A 19,094-nucleotide genomic window follows, 5' to 3' on the forward strand; every position below is an offset into this window, starting at 1 on the left:
ACAGTGAGACCACCTTTAGACTGCAGCTCTAACAGTCAGTCAGACCACCTTTAGACTGCAGCTCTAACAGTCAGACCACCTTTAGACTGCAGCTCTAACAGTCAGACCACCTTTAGACTGCAGCTCTAACAGTCAGACCACCTTTAGACTGCAGCTCTGACAGTCAGACCACCTTTAGACTGCAGCTCTAACAGTCAGCCAGACCACCTTTAGACTGCAGCTCTAACAGTCAGACCACCTTTAGACTGCAGCTCTGACAGTCAGACCACCTTTAGACTGCAGCTCTAACAGTCAGCCAGACCACCTTTAGACTGCAGCTCTAACAGTCAGACCACCTTTAGACTGCAGCTCTAACAGTCAGACCACCTTTAGACTGCAGCTCTAACAGTCAGACCACCTTTAGACTGCAGCTCTAACAGTCAGTCAGACCACCTTTAGACTGCAGCTCTAACAGTCAGACCACCTTTAGACTGCAGCTCTAACAGTCAGTCAGACCACCTTTAGACTGCAGCTCTAACAGTCAGACCACCTTTAGACTGCAGCTCTAACAGTCAGACCACCTTTAGACTGCAGCTCTGACAGTCAGACCACCTTTAGACTGCAGCTCTAACAGTCAGCCAGACCACCTTTAGACTGCAGCTCTAACAGTCAGCCAGACCACCTTTAGACTGCAGCTCTAACAGCCAGACCACCTTTAGACTGCAGCTCTAACAGTGAGACCACCTTTAGACTGCAGCTCTAACAGTCAGTCAGACCACCTTTAGACTGCAGCTCTAACAGTCAGACCACCTTTAGACTGCAGCTCTAACAGTCAGACCACCTTTAGACTGCAGCTCTAACAGTCAGACCACCTTTAGACTGCAGCTCTAACAGTCAGACCACCTTTAGACTGCAGCTCTAACAGTCAGACCACCTTTAGACTGCATCTCTAACAGTCAGACCACCTTTAGACTGCAGCTCTAACAGTCAGACCACCTTTAGACTGCAGCTCTAACAGTCAGACCACCTTTAGACTGCAGCTCTAACAGTCAGTCAGACCACCTTTAGACTGCAGCTCTAACAGTCAGACCACCTTTAGACTGCAGCTCTAACAGTCAGACCACCTTTAGACTGCAGCTCTAACAGTCAGACCACCTTTAGACTGCAGCTCTGACAGTCAGACCACCTTTAGACTGCAGCTCTAACAGTCAGCCAGACCACCTTTAGACTGCAGCTCTAACAGCCAGACCACCTTTAGACTGCAGCTCTAACAGTGAGACCACCTTTAGACTGCAGCTCTAACAGTCAGTCAGACCACCTTTAGACTGCAGCTCTAACAGTCAGACCACCTTTAGACTGCAGCTCTAACAGTCAGTCAGACCACCTTTAGACTGCAGCTCTAACAGTCAGACCACCTTTAGACTGCAGCTCTAACAGTCAGACCACCTTTAGACTGCAGCTCTAACAGTCAGACCACCTTTAGACTGCAGCTCTAACAGTCAGACCACCTTTAGACTGCAGCTCTAACAGTCAGACCACCTTTAGACTGCAGCTCTAACAGTCAGTCAGACCACCTTTAGACTGCAGCTCTAACAGTCAGACCACCCATAGACTGCAGCTCTAACAGTCAGACCACCTTTAGACTGCAGCTCTAACAGTCAGACCACCTTTAGACTGCAGCTCTAACAGTCAGACCACCTTTAGACTGCAGCTCTAACAGTCAGACCACCTTTAGACTGCAGCTCTAACAGTCAGACCACCTTTAGACTGCATCTCTAACAGTCAGACCACCTTTAGACTGCAGCTCTAACAGTCAGACCACCTTTAGACTGCAGCTCTAACAGTCAGACCACCTTTAGACTGCAGCTCTAACAGTCAGACCACCTTTAGACTGCAGCTCTAACAGTCAGACCACCTTTAGACTGCAGCTCTGACAGTCAGACCACCTTTAGACTGCAGCTCTAACAGTGAGACCACCTTTAGACTGCAGCTCTAACAGTGAGACCACCTTTAGACTGCAGCTCTAACAGTCAGTCAGACCACCTTTAGACTGCAGCTCTAACAGTCAGACCACCTTTAGACTGCAGCTCTAACAGTCAGACCACCTTTAGACTGCAGCTCTAACAGTCAGACCACCTTTAGACTGCAGCTCTGACAGTCAGACCACCTTTAGACTGCAGCTCTAACAGTCAGCCAGACCACCTTTAGACTGCAGCTCTAACAGTCAGACCACCTTTAGACTGCAGCTCTGACAGTCAGACCACCTTTAGACTGCAGCTCTAACAGTCAGCCAGACCACCTTTAGACTGCAGCTCTAACAGTCAGACCACCTTTAGACTGCAGCTCTAACAGTCAGACCACCTTTAGACTGCAGCTCTAACAGTCAGACCACCTTTAGACTGCAGCTCTAACAGTCAGTCAGACCACCTTTAGACTGCAGCTCTAACAGTCAGACCACCTTTAGACTGCAGCTCTAACAGTCAGTCAGACCACCTTTAGACTGCAGCTCTAACAGTCAGACCACCTTTAGACTGCAGCTCTAACAGTCAGACCACCTTTAGACTGCAGCTCTGACAGTCAGACCACCTTTAGACTGCAGCTCTAACAGTCAGCCAGACCACCTTTAGACTGCAGCTCTAACAGTCAGCCAGACCACCTTTAGACTGCAGCTCTAACAGCCAGACCACCTTTAGACTGCAGCTCTAACAGTGAGACCACCTTTAGACTGCAGCTCTAACAGTCAGTCAGACCACCTTTAGACTGCAGCTCTAACAGTCAGACCACCTTTAGACTGCAGCTCTAACAGTCAGACCACCTTTAGACTGCAGCTCTAACAGTCAGACCACCTTTAGACTGCAGCTCTAACAGTCAGACCACCTTTAGACTGCAGCTCTAACAGTCAGACCACCTTTAGACTGCATCTCTAACAGTCAGACCACCTTTAGACTGCAGCTCTAACAGTCAGACCACCTTTAGACTGCAGCTCTAACAGTCAGACCACCTTTAGACTGCAGCTCTAACAGTCAGTCAGACCACCTTTAGACTGCAGCTCTAACAGTCAGACCACCTTTAGACTGCAGCTCTAACAGTCAGACCACCTTTAGACTGCAGCTCTAACAGTCAGACCACCTTTAGACTGCAGCTCTGACAGTCAGACCACCTTTAGACTGCAGCTCTAACAGTCAGCCAGACCACCTTTAGACTGCAGCTCTAACAGCCAGACCACCTTTAGACTGCAGCTCTAACAGTGAGACCACCTTTAGACTGCAGCTCTAACAGTCAGTCAGACCACCTTTAGACTGCAGCTCTAACAGTCAGACCACCTTTAGACTGCAGCTCTAACAGTCAGTCAGACAACCTTTAGACTGCAGCTCTAACAGTCAGACCACCTTTAGACTGCAGCTCTAACAGTCAGACCACCTTTAGACTGCAGCTCTAACAGTCAGACCACCTTTAGACTGCAGCTCTAACAGTCAGACCACCTTTAGACTGCAGCTCTAACAGTCAGACCACCTTTAGACTGCAGCTCTAACAGTCAGTCAGACCACCTTTAGACTGCAGCTCTAACAGTCAGACCACCCATAGACTGCAGCTCTAACAGTCAGACCACCTTTAGACTGCAGCTCTAACAGTCAGACCACCTTTAGACTGCAGCTCTAACAGTCAGACCACCTTTAGACTGCAGCTCTAACAGTCAGACCACCTTTAGACTGCAGCTCTAACAGTCAGACCACCTTTAGACTGCATCTCTAACAGTCAGACCACCTTTAGACTGCAGCTCTAACAGTCAGACCACCTTTAGACTGCAGCTCTAACAGTCAGACCACCTTTAGACTGCAGCTCTAACAGTCAGACCACCTTTAGACTGCAGCTCTAACAGTCAGACCACCTTTAGACTGCAGCTCTGACAGTCAGACCACCTTTAGACTGCAGCTCTAACAGTGAGACCACCTTTAGACTGCAGCTCTAACAGTCAGTCAGACCACCTTTAGACTGCAGCTCTAACAGTCAGACCACCTTTAGACTGCAGCTCTAACAGTCAGACCACCTTTAGACTGTAGCTCTAACAGTCAGACCACCTTTAGACTGCAGCTCTGACAGTCAGACCACCTTTAGACTGCAGCTCTAACAGTCAGCCAGACCACCTTTAGACTGCAGCTCTAACAGTGAGACCACCTTTAGACTGCAGCTCTAACAGTCAGACCACCTTTAGACTGCAGCTCTAACAGTCAGACCACATTTAGACTGCAGCTCTAACAGTCAGACCACCTTTAGACTGCAGCTCTAACAGTCAGTCAGACCACCTTTAGACTGCAGCTCTAACAGTCAGACCACCTTTAGACTGCAGCTCTAACAGTCAGTCAGACCACCTTTAGACTGCAGCTCTAACAGTCAGACCACCTTTAGACTGCAGCTCTAACAGTCAGACCACCTTTAGACTGCAGCTCTGACAGTCAGACCACCTTTAGACTGCAGCTCTAACAGTCAGCCAGACCACCTTTAGACTGCAGCTCTAACAGTCAGCCAGACCACCTTTAGACTGCAGCTCTAACAGCCAGACCACCTTTAGACTGCAGCTCTAACAGTGAGACCACCTTTAGACTGCAGCTCTAACAGTCAGTCAGACCACCTTTAGACTGCAGCTCTAACAGTCAGACCACCTTTAGACTGCAGCTCTAACAGTCAGACCACCTTTAGACTGCAGCTCTAACAGTCAGACCACCTTTAGACTGCAGCTCTAACAGTCAGACCACCTTTAGACTGCAGCTCTAACAGTCAGACCACCTTTAGACTGCAGCTCTAACAGTCAGACCACCTTTAGACTGCAGCTCTAACAGTCAGACCACCTTTAGACTGCAGCTCTGACAGTCAGACCACCTTTAGACTGCAGCTCTAACAGTGAGACCACCTTTAGACTGCAGCTCTAACAGTCAGTCAGACCACCTTTAGACTGCAGCTCTAACAGTCAGACCACCTTTAGACTGCAGCTCTAACAGTCAGACCACCTTTAGACTGCAGCTCTAACAGTCAGACCACCTTTAGACTGCAGCTCTGACAGTCAGACCACCTTTAGACTGCAGCTCTAACAGTCAGCCAGACCACCTTTAGACTGCAGCTCTAACAGCCAGACCACCTTTAGACTGCAGCTCTAACAGTGAGACCACCTTTAGACTGCAGCTCTAACAGTCAGTCAGACCACCTTTAGACTGCAGCTCTAACAGTCAGACCACCTTTAGACTGCAGCTCTAACAGTCAGTCAGACCACCTTTAGACTGCAGCTCTAACAGTCAGACCACCTTTAGACTGCAGCTCTAACAGTCAGACCACCTTTAGACTGCAGCTCTAACAGTCAGACCACCTTTAGACTGCAGCTCTAACAGTCAGACCACCTTTAGACTGCAGCTCTAACAGTCAGACCACCTTTAGACTGCAGCTCTAACAGTCAGACCACCTTTAGACTGCAGCTCTAACAGTCAGACCACCTTTAGACTGCAGCTCTAACAGTCAGACCACCTTTAGACTGCAGCTCTGACAGTCAGACCACCTTTAGACTGCAGCTCTAACAGTGAGACCACCTTTAGACTGCAGCTCTAACAGTCAGTCAGACCACCTTTAGACTGCAGCTCTAACAGTCAGACCACCTTTAGACTGCAGCTCTAACAGTCAGACCACCTTTAGACTGCAGCTCTAACAGTCAGACCACCTTTAGACTGCAGCTCTGACAGTCAGACCACCTTTAGACTGCAGCTCTAACAGTCAGCCAGACCACCTTTAGACTGCAGCTCTAACAGTCAGACCACCTTTAGACTGCAGCTCTGACAGTCAGACCACCTTTAGACTGCAGCTCTAACAGTCAGCCAGACCACCTTTAGACTGCAGCTCTAACAGTCAGACCACCTTTAGACTGCAGCTCTAACAGTCAGACCACCTTTAGACTGCAGCTCTAACAGTCAGACCACCTTTAGACTGCAGCTCTAACAGTCAGTCAGACCACCTTTAGACTGCAGCTCTAACAGTCAGACCACCTTTAGACTGCAGCTCTAACAGTCAGTCAGACCACCTTTAGACTGCAGCTCTAACAGTCAGACCACCTTTAGACTGCAGCTCTAACAGTCAGACCACCTTTAGACTGCAGCTCTGACAGTCAGACCACCTTTAGACTGCAGCTCTAACAGTCAGCCAGACCACCTTTAGACTGCAGCTCTAACAGTCAGCCAGACCACCTTTAGACTGCAGCTCTAACAGCCAGACCACCTTTAGACTGCAGCTCTAACAGTGAGACCACCTTTAGACTGCAGCTCTAACAGTCAGTCAGACCACCTTTAGACTGCAGCTCTAACAGTCAGACCACCTTTAGACTGCAGCTCTAACAGTCAGACCACCTTTAGACTGCAGCTCTAACAGTCAGACCACCTTTAGAATGCATCTCTAACAGTCAGACCACCTTTAGACTGCAGCTCTAACAGTCAGACCACCTTTAGACTGCAGCTCTAACAGTCAGACCACCTTTAGACTGCAGCTCTAACAGTCAGACCACCTTTAGACTGCAGCTCTAACAGTCAGACCACCTTTAGACTGCAGCTCTGACAGTCAGACCACCTTTAGACTGCAGCTCTAACAGTGAGACCACCTTTAGACTGCAGCTCTAACAGTCAGTCAGACCACCTTTAGACTGCAGCTCTAACAGTGAGACCACCTTTAGACTGCAGCTCTAACAGTCAGTCAGACCACCTTTAGACTGCAGCTCTAACAGTCAGACCACCTTTAGACTGCAGCTCTAACAGTCAGTCAGACCACCTTTAGACTGCAGCTCTAACAGTCAGACCACCTTTAGACTGCAGCTCTAACAGTCAGACCACCTTTAGACTGCAGCTCTAACAGTCAGACCACCTTTAGACTGCAGCTCTAACAGTCAGACCACCTTTAGACTGCAGCTCTAACAGTCAGACCACCTTTAGACTGCAGCTCTAACAGTCAGTCAGACCACCTTTAGACTGCAGCTCTAACAGTCAGACCACCCATAGACTGCAGCTCTAACAGTCAGACCACCTTTAGACTGCAGCTCTAACAGTCAGACCACCTTTAGACTGCAGCTCTAACAGTCAGACCACCTTTAGACTGCAGCTCTAACAGTCAGACCACCTTTAGACTGCAGCTCTAACAGTCAGACCACCTTTAGACTGCATCTCTAACAGTCAGACCACCTTTAGACTGCAGCTCTAACAGTCAGACCACCTTTAGACTGCAGCTCTAACAGTCAGACCACCTTTAGACTGCAGCTCTAACAGTCAGACCACCTTTAGACTGCAGCTCTAACAGTCAGACCACCTTTAGACTGCAGCTCTGACAGTCAGACCACCTTTAGACTGCAGCTCTAACAGTGAGACCACCTTTAGACTGCAGCTCTAACAGTCAGTCAGACCACCTTTAGACTGCAGCTCTAACAGTCAGACCACCTTTAGACTGCAGCTCTAACAGTCAGACCACCTTTAGACTGTAGCTCTAACAGTCAGACCACCTTTAGACTGCAGCTCTGACAGTCAGACCACCTTTAGACTGCAGCTCTAACAGTCAGCCAGACCACCTTTAGACTGCAGCTCTAACAGCCAGACCACCTTTAGACTGCAGCTCTAACAGTCAGACCACCTTTAGACTGCAGCTCTAACAGTCAGACCACATTTAGACTGCAGCTCTAACAGTCAGACCACCTTTAGACTGCAGCTCTAACAGTCAGACCACCTTTAGACTGCAGCTCTAACAGTCAGTCAGACCACCTTTAGACTGCAGCTCTAACAGTCAGACCACCTTTAGACTGCAGCTCTAACAGTCAGACCACCTTTAGACTGCAGCTCTGACAGTCAGACCACCTTTAGACTGCAGCTCTAACAGTCAGCCAGACCACCTTTAGACTGCAGCTCTAACAGTCAGCCAGACCACCTTTAGACTGCAGCTCTAACAGCCAGACCACCTTTAGACTGCAGCTCTAACAGTGAGACCACCTTTAGACTGCAGCTCTAACAGTCAGTCAGACCACCTTTAGACTGCAGCTCTAACAGTCAGACCACCTTTAGACTGCAGCTCTAACAGTCAGACCACCTTTAGACTGCAGCTCTAACAGTCAGACCACCTTTAGACTGCAGCTCTAACAGTCAGACCACCTTTAGACTGCAGCTCTAACAGTCAGACCACCTTTAGACTGCATCTCTAACAGTCAGACCACCTTTAGACTGCAGCTCTAACAGTCAGACCACCTTTAGACTGCAGCTCTAACAGTCAGACCACCTTTAGACTGCAGCTCTAACAGTCAGACCACCTTTAGACTGCAGCTCTAACAGTCAGACCACCTTTAGACTGCAGCTCTGACAGTCAGACCACCTTTAGACTGCAGCTCTAACAGTCAGCCAGACCACCTTTAGACTGCAGCTCTAACAGCCAGACCACCTTTAGACTGCAGCTCTAACAGTGAGACCACCTTTAGACTGCAGCTCTAACAGTCAGACCACCTTTAGACTGCAGCTCTAACAGTCAGACCACATTTAGACTGCAGCTCTAACAGTCAGACCACCTTTAGACTGCAGCTCTAACAGTCAGTCAGACCACCTTTAGACTGCAGCTCTAACAGTCAGACCACCTTTAGACTGCAGCTCTAACAGTCAGTCAGACCACCTTTAGACTGCAGCTCTAACAGTCAGACCACCTTTAGACTGCAGCTCTAACAGTCAGACCACCTTTAGACTGCAGCTCTGACAGTCAGACCACCTTTAGACTGCAGCTCTAACAGTCAGCCAGACCACCTTTAGACTGCAGCTCTAACAGTCAGCCAGACCACCTTTAGACTGCAGCTCTAACAGCCAGACCACCTTTAGACTGCAGCTCTAACAGTGAGACCACCTTTAGACTGCAGCTCTAACAGTCAGTCAGACCACCTTTAGACTGCAGCTCTAACAGTCAGACCACCTTTAGACTGCAGCTCTAACAGTCAGACCACCTTTAGACTGCAGCTCTAACAGTCAGACCACCTTTAGACTGCAGCTCTAACAGTCAGACCACCTTTAGACTGCATCTCTAACAGTCAGACCACCTTTAGACTGCAGCTCTAACAGTCAGACCACCTTTAGACTGCAGCTCTAACAGTCAGACCACCTTTAGACTGCAGCTCTAACAGTCAGACCACCTTTAGACTGCAGCTCTAACAGTCAGACCACCTTTAGACTGCAGCTCTGACAGTCAGACCACCTTTAGACTGCAGCTCTAACAGTGAGACCACCTTTAGACTGCAGCTCTAACAGTCAGTCAGACCACCTTTAGACTGCAGCTCTAACAGTCAGACCACCTTTAGACTGCAGCTCTAACAGTCAGACCACCTTTAGACTGCAGCTCTAACAGTCAGACCACCTTTAGACTGCAGCTCTGACAGTCAGACCACCTTTAGACTGCAGCTCTAACAGTCAGCCAGACCACCTTTAGACTGCAGCTCTAACAGCCAGACCACCTTTAGACTGCAGCTCTAACAGTGAGACCACCTTTAGACTGCAGCTCTAACAGTCAGTCAGACCACCTTTAGACTGCAGCTCTAACAGTCAGACCACCTTTAGACTGCAGCTCTAACAGTCAGTCAGACCACCTTTAGACTGCAGCTCTAACAGTCAGACCACCTTTAGACTGCAGCTCTAACAGTCAGACCACCTTTAGACTGCAGCTCTAACAGTCAGACCACCTTTAGACTGCAGCTCTAACAGTCAGACCACCTTTAGACTGCAGCTCTAACAGTCAGACCACCTTTAGACTGCAGCTCTAACAGTCAGTCAGACCACCTTTAGACTGCAGCTCTAACAGTCAGACCACCTTTAGACTGCAGCTCTAACAGTCAGACCACCCATAGACTGCAGCTCTAACAGTCAGTCAGACACCTATTCCTTTTACGGTACAGGACTAAAGGGCTGGTGTTCCTGGGCTGATCCAGCCAGCCTGGTTCATTATGATGATAGAAATACAGTCTATATGATGTCACTGCTGGTGATTCTCTGATCCACCTCTACACAGACGACACCATTCTGTATACATCTGGCACTTCTTTGGACACTGTTAACTAACCCCCAGACGAGATTCAAGTTATTTACCCTCTTGCTCCTTTACTCCCAAGTATCTCTACTTGCACATCATCATCTGCACATCTATCACTCCAGTGTTAATCTGCTAAATTGTAATTATTTTGCCACTATGGCCTATTTATTGCCTTACCTCCCTTATCTCACCTCATTTGCATACACTCTATATAGACTTTTCTATTGTGTCATTGACAGTGCACTACATAAGGAATAGGGCCCTGGTCTATAGTAGTGCACTACATAAGGAATAGGGCCCTGGTCTATAGTAGTGCACTACATAAGGAATAGGGCCCTGGTCTATAGTAGTGCACTACATAAGGAATAGGGCTCTGGTCTATAGTAGTGCACTACATAAGGAATAGGGCCCTGGTCTATAGTAGTACCACTATATAGGGAATAGTGTGTCATTTCAGATGCATCCTAGGATTCAATACCATATTCTTACAACCTTCTATTGTCATAATTCACTGACCTGAACTCCCCAGCTGTTTATAGAACCTGTACTCCAGGTGGAGCTGTGGGGCCCGGGACTTGATGGGCTCCTGGAAATGAGAAAAACAACATGAGGGTTTAGAGGATAAGTTTAACCACACAGGATGTTGTGAACAGCTAGCAGAGAGTAGGCAGGGAGCATATTTAGGTCTACGTACAGCTAGCAGAGAGTCGGCAGGGAGCATCTTTAGGTCTACGTACAGCTAGCAGAGAGTAGGCAGGGAGCATCTTTAGGTCTATGTACAGCTAGCAGAGAGTCGACAGGGAGCATCTTTAGGTCTACGTACAGCTAGCAGAGAGTCGACAGGGAGCATCTTTAGGTCTACGTACAGCTAGCAGAGAGTCGACAGGGAGCATCTTTAGGTCTACGTACAGCTAGCAGAGTCGACGGGGAGCATCTTTAGGTCTACGTACAGCTAGCAGAGAGTCGACAGGGAGCATCTTTAGGTCTACGTACAGCTAGCAGAGAGTCGACAGGGAGCATCTTTAGGTCTACGTACAGCTAGCAGAGAGTAGGCAGAGAGCATCTTTAGGTCTACGTACAGCTAGCAGAGAGCATCTTTAGGTCTACGTACAGCTAGCAGAGAGGAGACAGGGAGCATCTAGGTCTACGTACAGCTAGCAGAGAGTCGGCAGGGAGCATCTTTAGGTCTACGTACAGCTAGCAGAGAGGAGACAGGGAGCATCTAGGTCTATGTACAGCTAGCAGAGAGTCGACAGGGAGCATCTTTAGGTCTACGTACAGCTAGCAGAGAGTAGGCAGGGAGCATCTAGGTCTACGTACAGCTAGCAGAGAGGAGACAGGGAGCATCTAGGTCTACGTACAGCTAGCAGAGAGTCGGCAGGGAGCATCTTTAGGTCTACGTACAGCTAGCAGAGAGTAGGCAGAGAGCATCTTTAGGTCTACGTACAGCTAGCAGAGTAGGCAGGGAGCATCTTTAGGTCTACGTACAGCTAGCAGAGAGGAGACAGGGAGCATCTAGGTCTACGTACAGCTAGCAGAGTCGTCAGGGAGCATCTTTAGGTCTACGTACAGCTAGCAGAGTCGGCAGGGAGCATCTTTAGGTCTACGTACAGCTAGCAGAGAGTAGGCAGAGAGCATCTTTAGGTCTACGTACAGCTAGCAGAGAGTCGACAGGGAGCATCTTTAGGTCAACGTACAGCTAGCAGAGTCGACAGGGAGCATCTTTAGGTCTACGTACAGCTAGCAGAGAGTAGGCAGAGAGCATCTTTAGGTCTACGTACAGCTAGCAGAGAGTCGACAGGGAGCATCTTTAGGTCAACGTACAGCTAGCAGAGTCGACAGGGAGCATCTTTAGGTCTACGTACAGCTAGCAGAGAGTAGGCAGAGAGCATCTTTAGGTCTACGTACAGCTAGCAGAGTAGGCAGGGAGCATCTTTAGGTCTACGTACAGCTAGCAGAGAGTCGACAGGGAGCATCTTTAGGTCTACGTACAGCTAGCAGAGAGTCGACAGGGAGCATCTTTAGGTCTACGTACAGCTAGCAGAGAGTAGGCAGAGAGCATCTTTAGGTCTACGTACAGCTAGCAGAGTCGACAGGGAGCATCTTTAGGTCTTACGTACAGCTAGCAGAGAGTCGACAGGGAGCATCTTTAGGTCTACGTACATGTAGTAGTATCAGGGGATGGGCGATTTTACGATGGCATCATCTATCGTCGATGGTGAATCACGATGTCACAAAGGATGGTTCAGCATACCGTAAAACGTCGATTAAACACTGAGTCTCAAATAGCAGAATGTCCCTTTAAATATCCGGGCAACGAGACACATTTCAGCAAACAAACACCTGTTTTAACCAAATGCTGGGGTCTAAATGAATAGCTTACGAGGCTTAATGTTTGATGTGTTACATTACTCAGTAATGGCTTGAAAAAAATATGGCAATCATCCATTTTTTGTTGCCAGAAAGAAAATTCTAGCCATCTAGCTGGATCTCTAAGCTGGAGCTGCCTGAGCTGACCTCTCTCTCGGTGTCTGTGTGCGTCTGTGTGCGTCATGCATGTCTATGGTCTACTATGTATGCGACCTGAGCCACTTTGGTTCTGAAATCACCATCACACACTTATGAATCAAGATTTAACTTTACATTTTGTTTGCAGATTGTTTGAGCTCATAATGTATCAATGTTTATAGTTTACAAAATAGCTATGACATAAACAATTAATATATATATATATATATATATATAGCACAACTGTGGATTTCACACCTTCACACCTCAAAGTCAAAAAGGTTTTGCCCGCTTGGAAGTTAATGAGCTGCTTTTCTCCTCACGCCTCGTGACCATGCAGTACGCCTCGTGACCATGCAGTACGCCTCGTGACCATGCAGTACGCCTCGTGACCATGCAGTACGCCTCGTGACCATGCAGTCGTGACCATGCAGTATGCCTCGTGACCATGCAGTACGCCTCGTGACCATGCAGTACGCCTCGTGACCATGCAGTCGTGACCATGCAGTACGCCTCGTGACCATGCAGTACGCCTCGTGACCATGCAGTCGTGACCATGCAGTCGTGACCATGCAGTCGTGACCATGCAGTCGTGACCATGCAGTCGTGACCATGCAGTCGTGACCATGCAGTACGCCTTGTGACCATGCAGTCGTGACCATGCAGTCGTGACCATGCAGTCGTGACCATGCAGTACGCCTCGTGACCATGCAGTACGCCTCGTGACCATGCAGTACGCCTCGTGACCATGCAGTACGCCTCGTGACCATGCAGTACGCCTCGTGACCATGCAGTACGCCTCGTGACCATGCAGTACGCCTCGTGAAAGTGCAATGATCAACCCAGTACATCTAAAGCAAAACAAATCACAATATACACTGATTGTTTAAAGCAAAACTATAAAAACTATTGCCAACGGTAAACCTGAACAAGTTACTAAATAAATAAAGCCTAAAGAAAATGAGAATGAAAATAACCTAAATTAGTGCAAATGTCAAGTTAGACAGAATCTTTTATATCCTACAAGTCCCTCAAACTCCACTCTTGACCTCTTAGTCAGTTCCAGTGTTGTCACTCTTCCCCTCTAATCTGGGACTGATTTAGACCTGGGACACCAGGTGGGTGATTCCCCTCTAATCAGGGACTGATTTAAACCTGGGACAACAGATCAACCCCCCTCCTGTCTCTGCCAGCTCCTGTCTTGTACAACAGATCAACCTGTCTCTCCCAGGTCCTGTGTCATACAACAGATCAACCCCCCTCCTGTCTCTGCCAGTTCCTGTCTTGTACAACAGATCAACCTGTCTCTCCCAGGTCCTGTCTCGTACAACAGATCAACCCCCCTCCTGTCTCTGCCAGCTCCTGTCTCATACAACAGATCAACCCCCCTCCTGTCTCTGCCAGCTCCTGTCTCATACAACAGATCAACCCCCCTCCTGTCTCTGCCAGCTCCTGTCTCGTACAACAGATCAACCTGTCTCTCCCAAGTCCTGTTTCGTACAACAGATCAACCCGAATACCCGAGCAGACAAGGTGAAAGATCAGACACTGAACCCTAATTTGCTCCAGGGGTTCCATACTATAGCTGACCCTGTGAAACAACACACTTCACTGCACTTATCTGCAGTGTGACAGAACATTTTTTATAATCAGGTAGAACAGAAAACCAGCTGTACTCCAGACCTCATAGGGTATTAAGTCAGCTATCCTCCCAACCCCCACCCCCTTGACCCCCCCTGGCCCCACCCCCTTGACCCGCCCTGGCCCCACCCCCTTGACCCGCCCTGGCCCCGACCCCTTGACCCGCCCTGGCCCCGACCCCTTGACCCGCCCTGGCACCGACCTGTCCTGGCCCCGACCCCTTGACCCGCCCTGGCACCGCCCCCTTGACCCGCCCTGGCCCCACTCTCTCATTCACAAACCCATGTTAAGTAATGGGTATTAAGGCACTGGAAGCTGTAATGCATGCTTGTTCTTTTTCATAATGAATTATATAACTATAATCTGTTTGAGGTAAATCCAACCCTCAGATCACACTCATGAGAGAGAGAACAGACAGAGCTAGAGATGAGTCAGAACTATTCCTAAAAACAGTCCCTCAATCGGTTTTCCGATTAATCATTTCTTTATTTCATTATTAATTTATTAACAAAATCAATTTCAATCACGGTGTACCTCATTCTCGGTGTACCTTATTCTCAATATAGGCTAGGTGCAGTAGGTCAGATTGTCATCACCTGCCCTCGACCAATAGCTGACAGGCCCTATCAATACTTAATTTAAACTTATAATATTTATCATTGTTGGTTTCCAGATACATGTAGTGACTTACGAGGTAGAGTTTAACTAGAAAATGTCATGCAGCTTGACGACATGAACAATGAAAGACGAAAACTCTACGAGGATCTAGCACAGACGACCCCGTCTGACCTGGCCCACAGGGCCACAGACGACCCCGTCTGACCTGGCCCACGGGGCCACAGGCGACCCCGTCTGACCTGGCCCACGGGGCCACAGGCGACCCCGTCTGACCTGGCCCACGGGGCCACAGACGACCCCGTCTGACCTGGCCCACGGGGCCACAGGCGACCCCGTCTGACCTGGCCCACGGGGCCACAGACGACCCCGTCTGACCTGGCCCACAGACGACCACGTCTGACCTGGCCCACAGACGACCACGTCTGACCTGGCCCACGGGGCCACAGACGACCCCGTCTGACCTGGCCCACGGGGCCACAGACGACCCCGTCTGACCTGGCCCACGGGGCCACAGACGACCCCGTCTGACCTGGCCCACAGGGCCACAGACGACCCCGTCTGACCTGGCCCACAGTCAGAATAATGGTGCATTATTTAAGGAGCAGGGTGATATTTGAGGCAGACATGCTCTGGGGCCATACTGAAGGAAGCTCTGGGGCCATACTGAAGGAAGCTCTGGGGCCATACTGAAGGAAGCTCCGGGGCCATACTGAAGGAAGCTCTGGGGCAGACACGCTCTGGGGCCATACTGAAGGAAGTTCTGAGACAGACACGCTCCGGGGCCACACTGAAGGAAGCTCTGGGGCAGACACGCTCCGGGGCCATACTGAAGGAAGCTCTGGGGCCATACTGAAGGAAGCTCTGGAGCCATACTGAAGGAAGCTCTGGGGCCATACTGAAGGAAGCTCTGGGGCCATACTGAAGGAAGCTCTGGGGCCATACTGAAGGAAGCTCTGGGGCCATACTGAAGGAAGCTCTGGGGCCATACTGAAGGAAGCTCTGGGGCCATACTGAAGGAAGCTCTGGGGCCATACTGAAGGAAGCTCTGGGGCCATACTGAAGGAAGCTCTGGGGCCATACTGAAGGAAGCTCTGGGGCAGACACGCTCCGGGGCCATACTGAAGGAAGCTCTGGGGCAGACACGCTCTGGGGCCATACTGAAGGAAGCTCTGGGGCAGACACGCTCCGGGGCCATACTGAAGGAAGCTCTGGGGCAGACACGCTCTGGGGCCATACTGAAGGAAGCTCCGGGGCCATACTGAAGGAAGCTCTGGGGCCATACTGAAGGAAGCTCCGGGGCCATACTGAAGGAAGCTCTGGGGCAGACACGCTCCGGGCCATACTGAAGGAAGTGTTATATAATAACAAGCAGGGATTATTAGAGCTAGATGACATAATGGCAGATTAGATGATTAATCTAATGACATCAGTCAGTCAGTACATGCTGCTGGAATATAAACCAGAGCATTACTCATCTGGGAAGCATTACCAGTGAAACAAAACGTTGAATCACAGTCTAAGGTAGGACCTGTGTACCACTTTTAAAATGTAACTGGTAAGATTTAATGGAGGGGAACAATATGTTCTGACGTGCAATCGCAAAGGTTCCAACCTCACTATTCACTAAGTAATAAAACCGTGTGTGTGTGTGTGTGTGTGTGTGTGTGTATATACACATATTTTCCTACATTATCAGGACCAGAATGTCCCGACAAGACACCAGAATGTCCCGACAAGACACCAGAATGTCCCGACAAGACACCAGAATGTCCCGACAAGACACCAGAATGTCCCGACAAGACACCAGAATGTCCCGACAAGACACCAGAATGTCCCGACAAGAGACTCAGTGGTCTAGGGCACTGCATCGCAGCGCTAGCTGTGCCACCAGAGACTCAGTGGTCTAGGGCACTGCATCTCAGCGCTAGCTGTGCCACCAGAGACTCAGTGGTCTAGGGCACTGCATCGCAGCGCTAGCTGTGCCACCAGAGACTCAGTGGTCTAGGGCACTGCATCGCAGCGCTAGCTGTGCCACCAGAGACTCAGTGGTCTAGGGCACTGCATCGCAGCGCTAGCTGTGCCACCAGACACTCTGGGTTCGCACCCAGGAGGGAGGCTCTCGACCTTCCTCTCTCCCGAGCCCGTACAGGAGTTGTAGCGATGAGACAAGATAGTAACTACTAACAATTGGATACCACGAAATTGGGGAGGAAAAGGGGGTAAAATTCAACAAAAAAAGGGCTTTCCTCACCATCTTAAATAAGCATGCCCCATTCAAAAAATGGAGAACCAGGAACAGATATAGCCCTTGGTTCACTCCAGACCTGACTGCCCTTGACCAGCACAAAAACATCCTGTGGCGTACTGCATTAGCATTGAATATCCCCCGTGATATGTCTCTTTTCAGGAAATTTAGGAAAGCAAAGGCTAGCTTTCACTTTCTCAAACAGAAATGTGCATCCTGTAGCAAACTTCAAAAGGTTCTGGGATACTGTAAAGTCCATGGAGAATAAGAGCACCTGCCACTGCACTGAGGCTAGGAAACACTGTCACCACCGATAAATCTACGATAATCGAGTATTTCAATAAGCATTTTTTCTACAGCTGGCCATGCTTTCCACCTGGCTACCCCGATCAACAGCTCTGCACCCCCCCACAGCAACTTACCCAAGCCTCCCCATTTCTCCTTCACCCAAATCCAGATAGCTGATGTTCTTAAAGAGCTGCAAAATATGAACCACTACAAATCAGCTGGGCTAGATAATCTGGACCCTCTCTTTCTAAATTTATCTGCCGCAATTTTTGCAACCCCTATTACCAGTCTGTTCCAACCTCTCGTATTGTATGAGATCCCTAAAGATTGTAAAGCTGCCGCGGTCATCCCCCTCTTCAAAGGGGGAGACACTCTAGACCCAAACTGTTACAGACCTATATCCATCCTACCCTGCCTTTCTAAAGTCTTCGAAAGCCAAGTTAACAAACAGATCACCGACCATTTCGAATCCCACCGTACCTTCTCCGCTATTCAATCTGGTTTCCGAGCTGGTCATGGGTGTACCTCAGCCACGCTCAAGGTCCTAAACGATATCATAACTGCCATCGATAAGAAACAATACTGTGCAGCTGTATTCATTGACCTGGCCAAGGCTTTCGACTCTGTCAATCACCGCATTCTTATCGGCAGACTCAACAGCCTTGGTATCTCAAATGACTGCCTCGCCTGGTTCACCAACTACTTCTCAGACATAGTTCAGTGTGTCAAATCGGAGGGCCTGTTGTCCGGACCTCTGGCAGTCTCTATGGGGGTGCCACAGGGTTCAATTCTCAGGCCAACTCTTTTCTCTGTATACATCAATGATGTCGCTCTTGCTGCTGGTGATTCTCTGATCCACCTCTACGCAGACGACACCATTCTGTATACTTCTGGCCCTTCTTTGGATGCTGTGTTAACTAACCTCCAGACAAGCTTCAATGCAATACACCTCTCCTTCCATGGCCGCCAACTGCTCTTAAATGCAAGTAGAACTAAATGCATGCTCTTCAACCAATCGCTGCACGCACCCGTTCGCCCGTCACTATTCTGGACGGTTCTGACTTAGAATATGTGGACAATTACAAATTCCTAGGTGTCTGGTTAGACTGTAAACTCTTCTTTCAGACTCACATTAAGCATCTCCAATCCAGAATTAAATCTAGAATCGGCTTCCTATTTCGCAACAAAGCATCCTTCACTCATGCTGCCAAACATACCCTCGTAAAACCGACTATCAAACCAATCCTCGACTTCGGTGATGTAATTTACAAAATAGCCTCCAATACCCTACTCAGCAAATTGGATGCAGTCTATCACAGTGCCATCCGTTTTGTCACCAAAGCCCCATATACTGCCCACCACTACGACCTGTATGCTCTCATTGGCTGGCCCTTGCTACATATTTGTCACCAAACCCACTGGCTCCAGGTCATCTATAAGTCTTTGCTTGGTAAAGCCCAGCCTTATCTCAACTCACTGGTCACCATAGCAGCACCCACGCGTAGCACGCACTCCAGCAGGTTTTTCTCTCTGGTCACTGATCTTCCCAATTTCGTTTGCAATTAGCATTAGTTAGCATATTTCTAACAAATTCACTATTACTTGTTTAATTTTATTACCCAAATGGCTTTTTTTATTTTATTTTGGTGCCCACTTCTGTACGAAACTGTAATAGCTTAAATCCCAGAGTGAGAGAAGGACGGTATGAACATATGGATACCACCACACAGGCTTTTACTGTTCGTTACTC

At 49.0% G+C, this 19,094-nt stretch overlaps 1 protein-coding gene across 3 annotated transcripts in view; it reads right to left on the bottom strand.

Moving 5' to 3' along the window:
• Nucleotides 1-19,094, bottom strand: part of LOC139375775 (casein kinase I-like) — a 61,918-nt gene that overhangs the window by 37,676 nt on the left and 5,148 nt on the right. For all 3 annotated transcript variants that reach the window (XM_071117616.1, XM_071117613.1, XM_071117615.1), the window contains exon 3: nt 10,561-10,630. In XM_071117616.1, the coding sequence (XP_070973717.1) occupies nt 10,561-10,630 (70 nt within the window). The remainder of the gene's footprint in view (nt 1-10,560; nt 10,631-19,094) is intronic.

Source organism: Oncorhynchus clarkii, chromosome 20 (assembly GCF_045791955.1).
Source record: "Oncorhynchus clarkii lewisi isolate Uvic-CL-2024 chromosome 20, UVic_Ocla_1.0, whole genome shotgun sequence".
NCBI classification, from domain to species: Eukaryota; Metazoa; Chordata; class Actinopteri; order Salmoniformes; family Salmonidae; genus Oncorhynchus; species Oncorhynchus clarkii.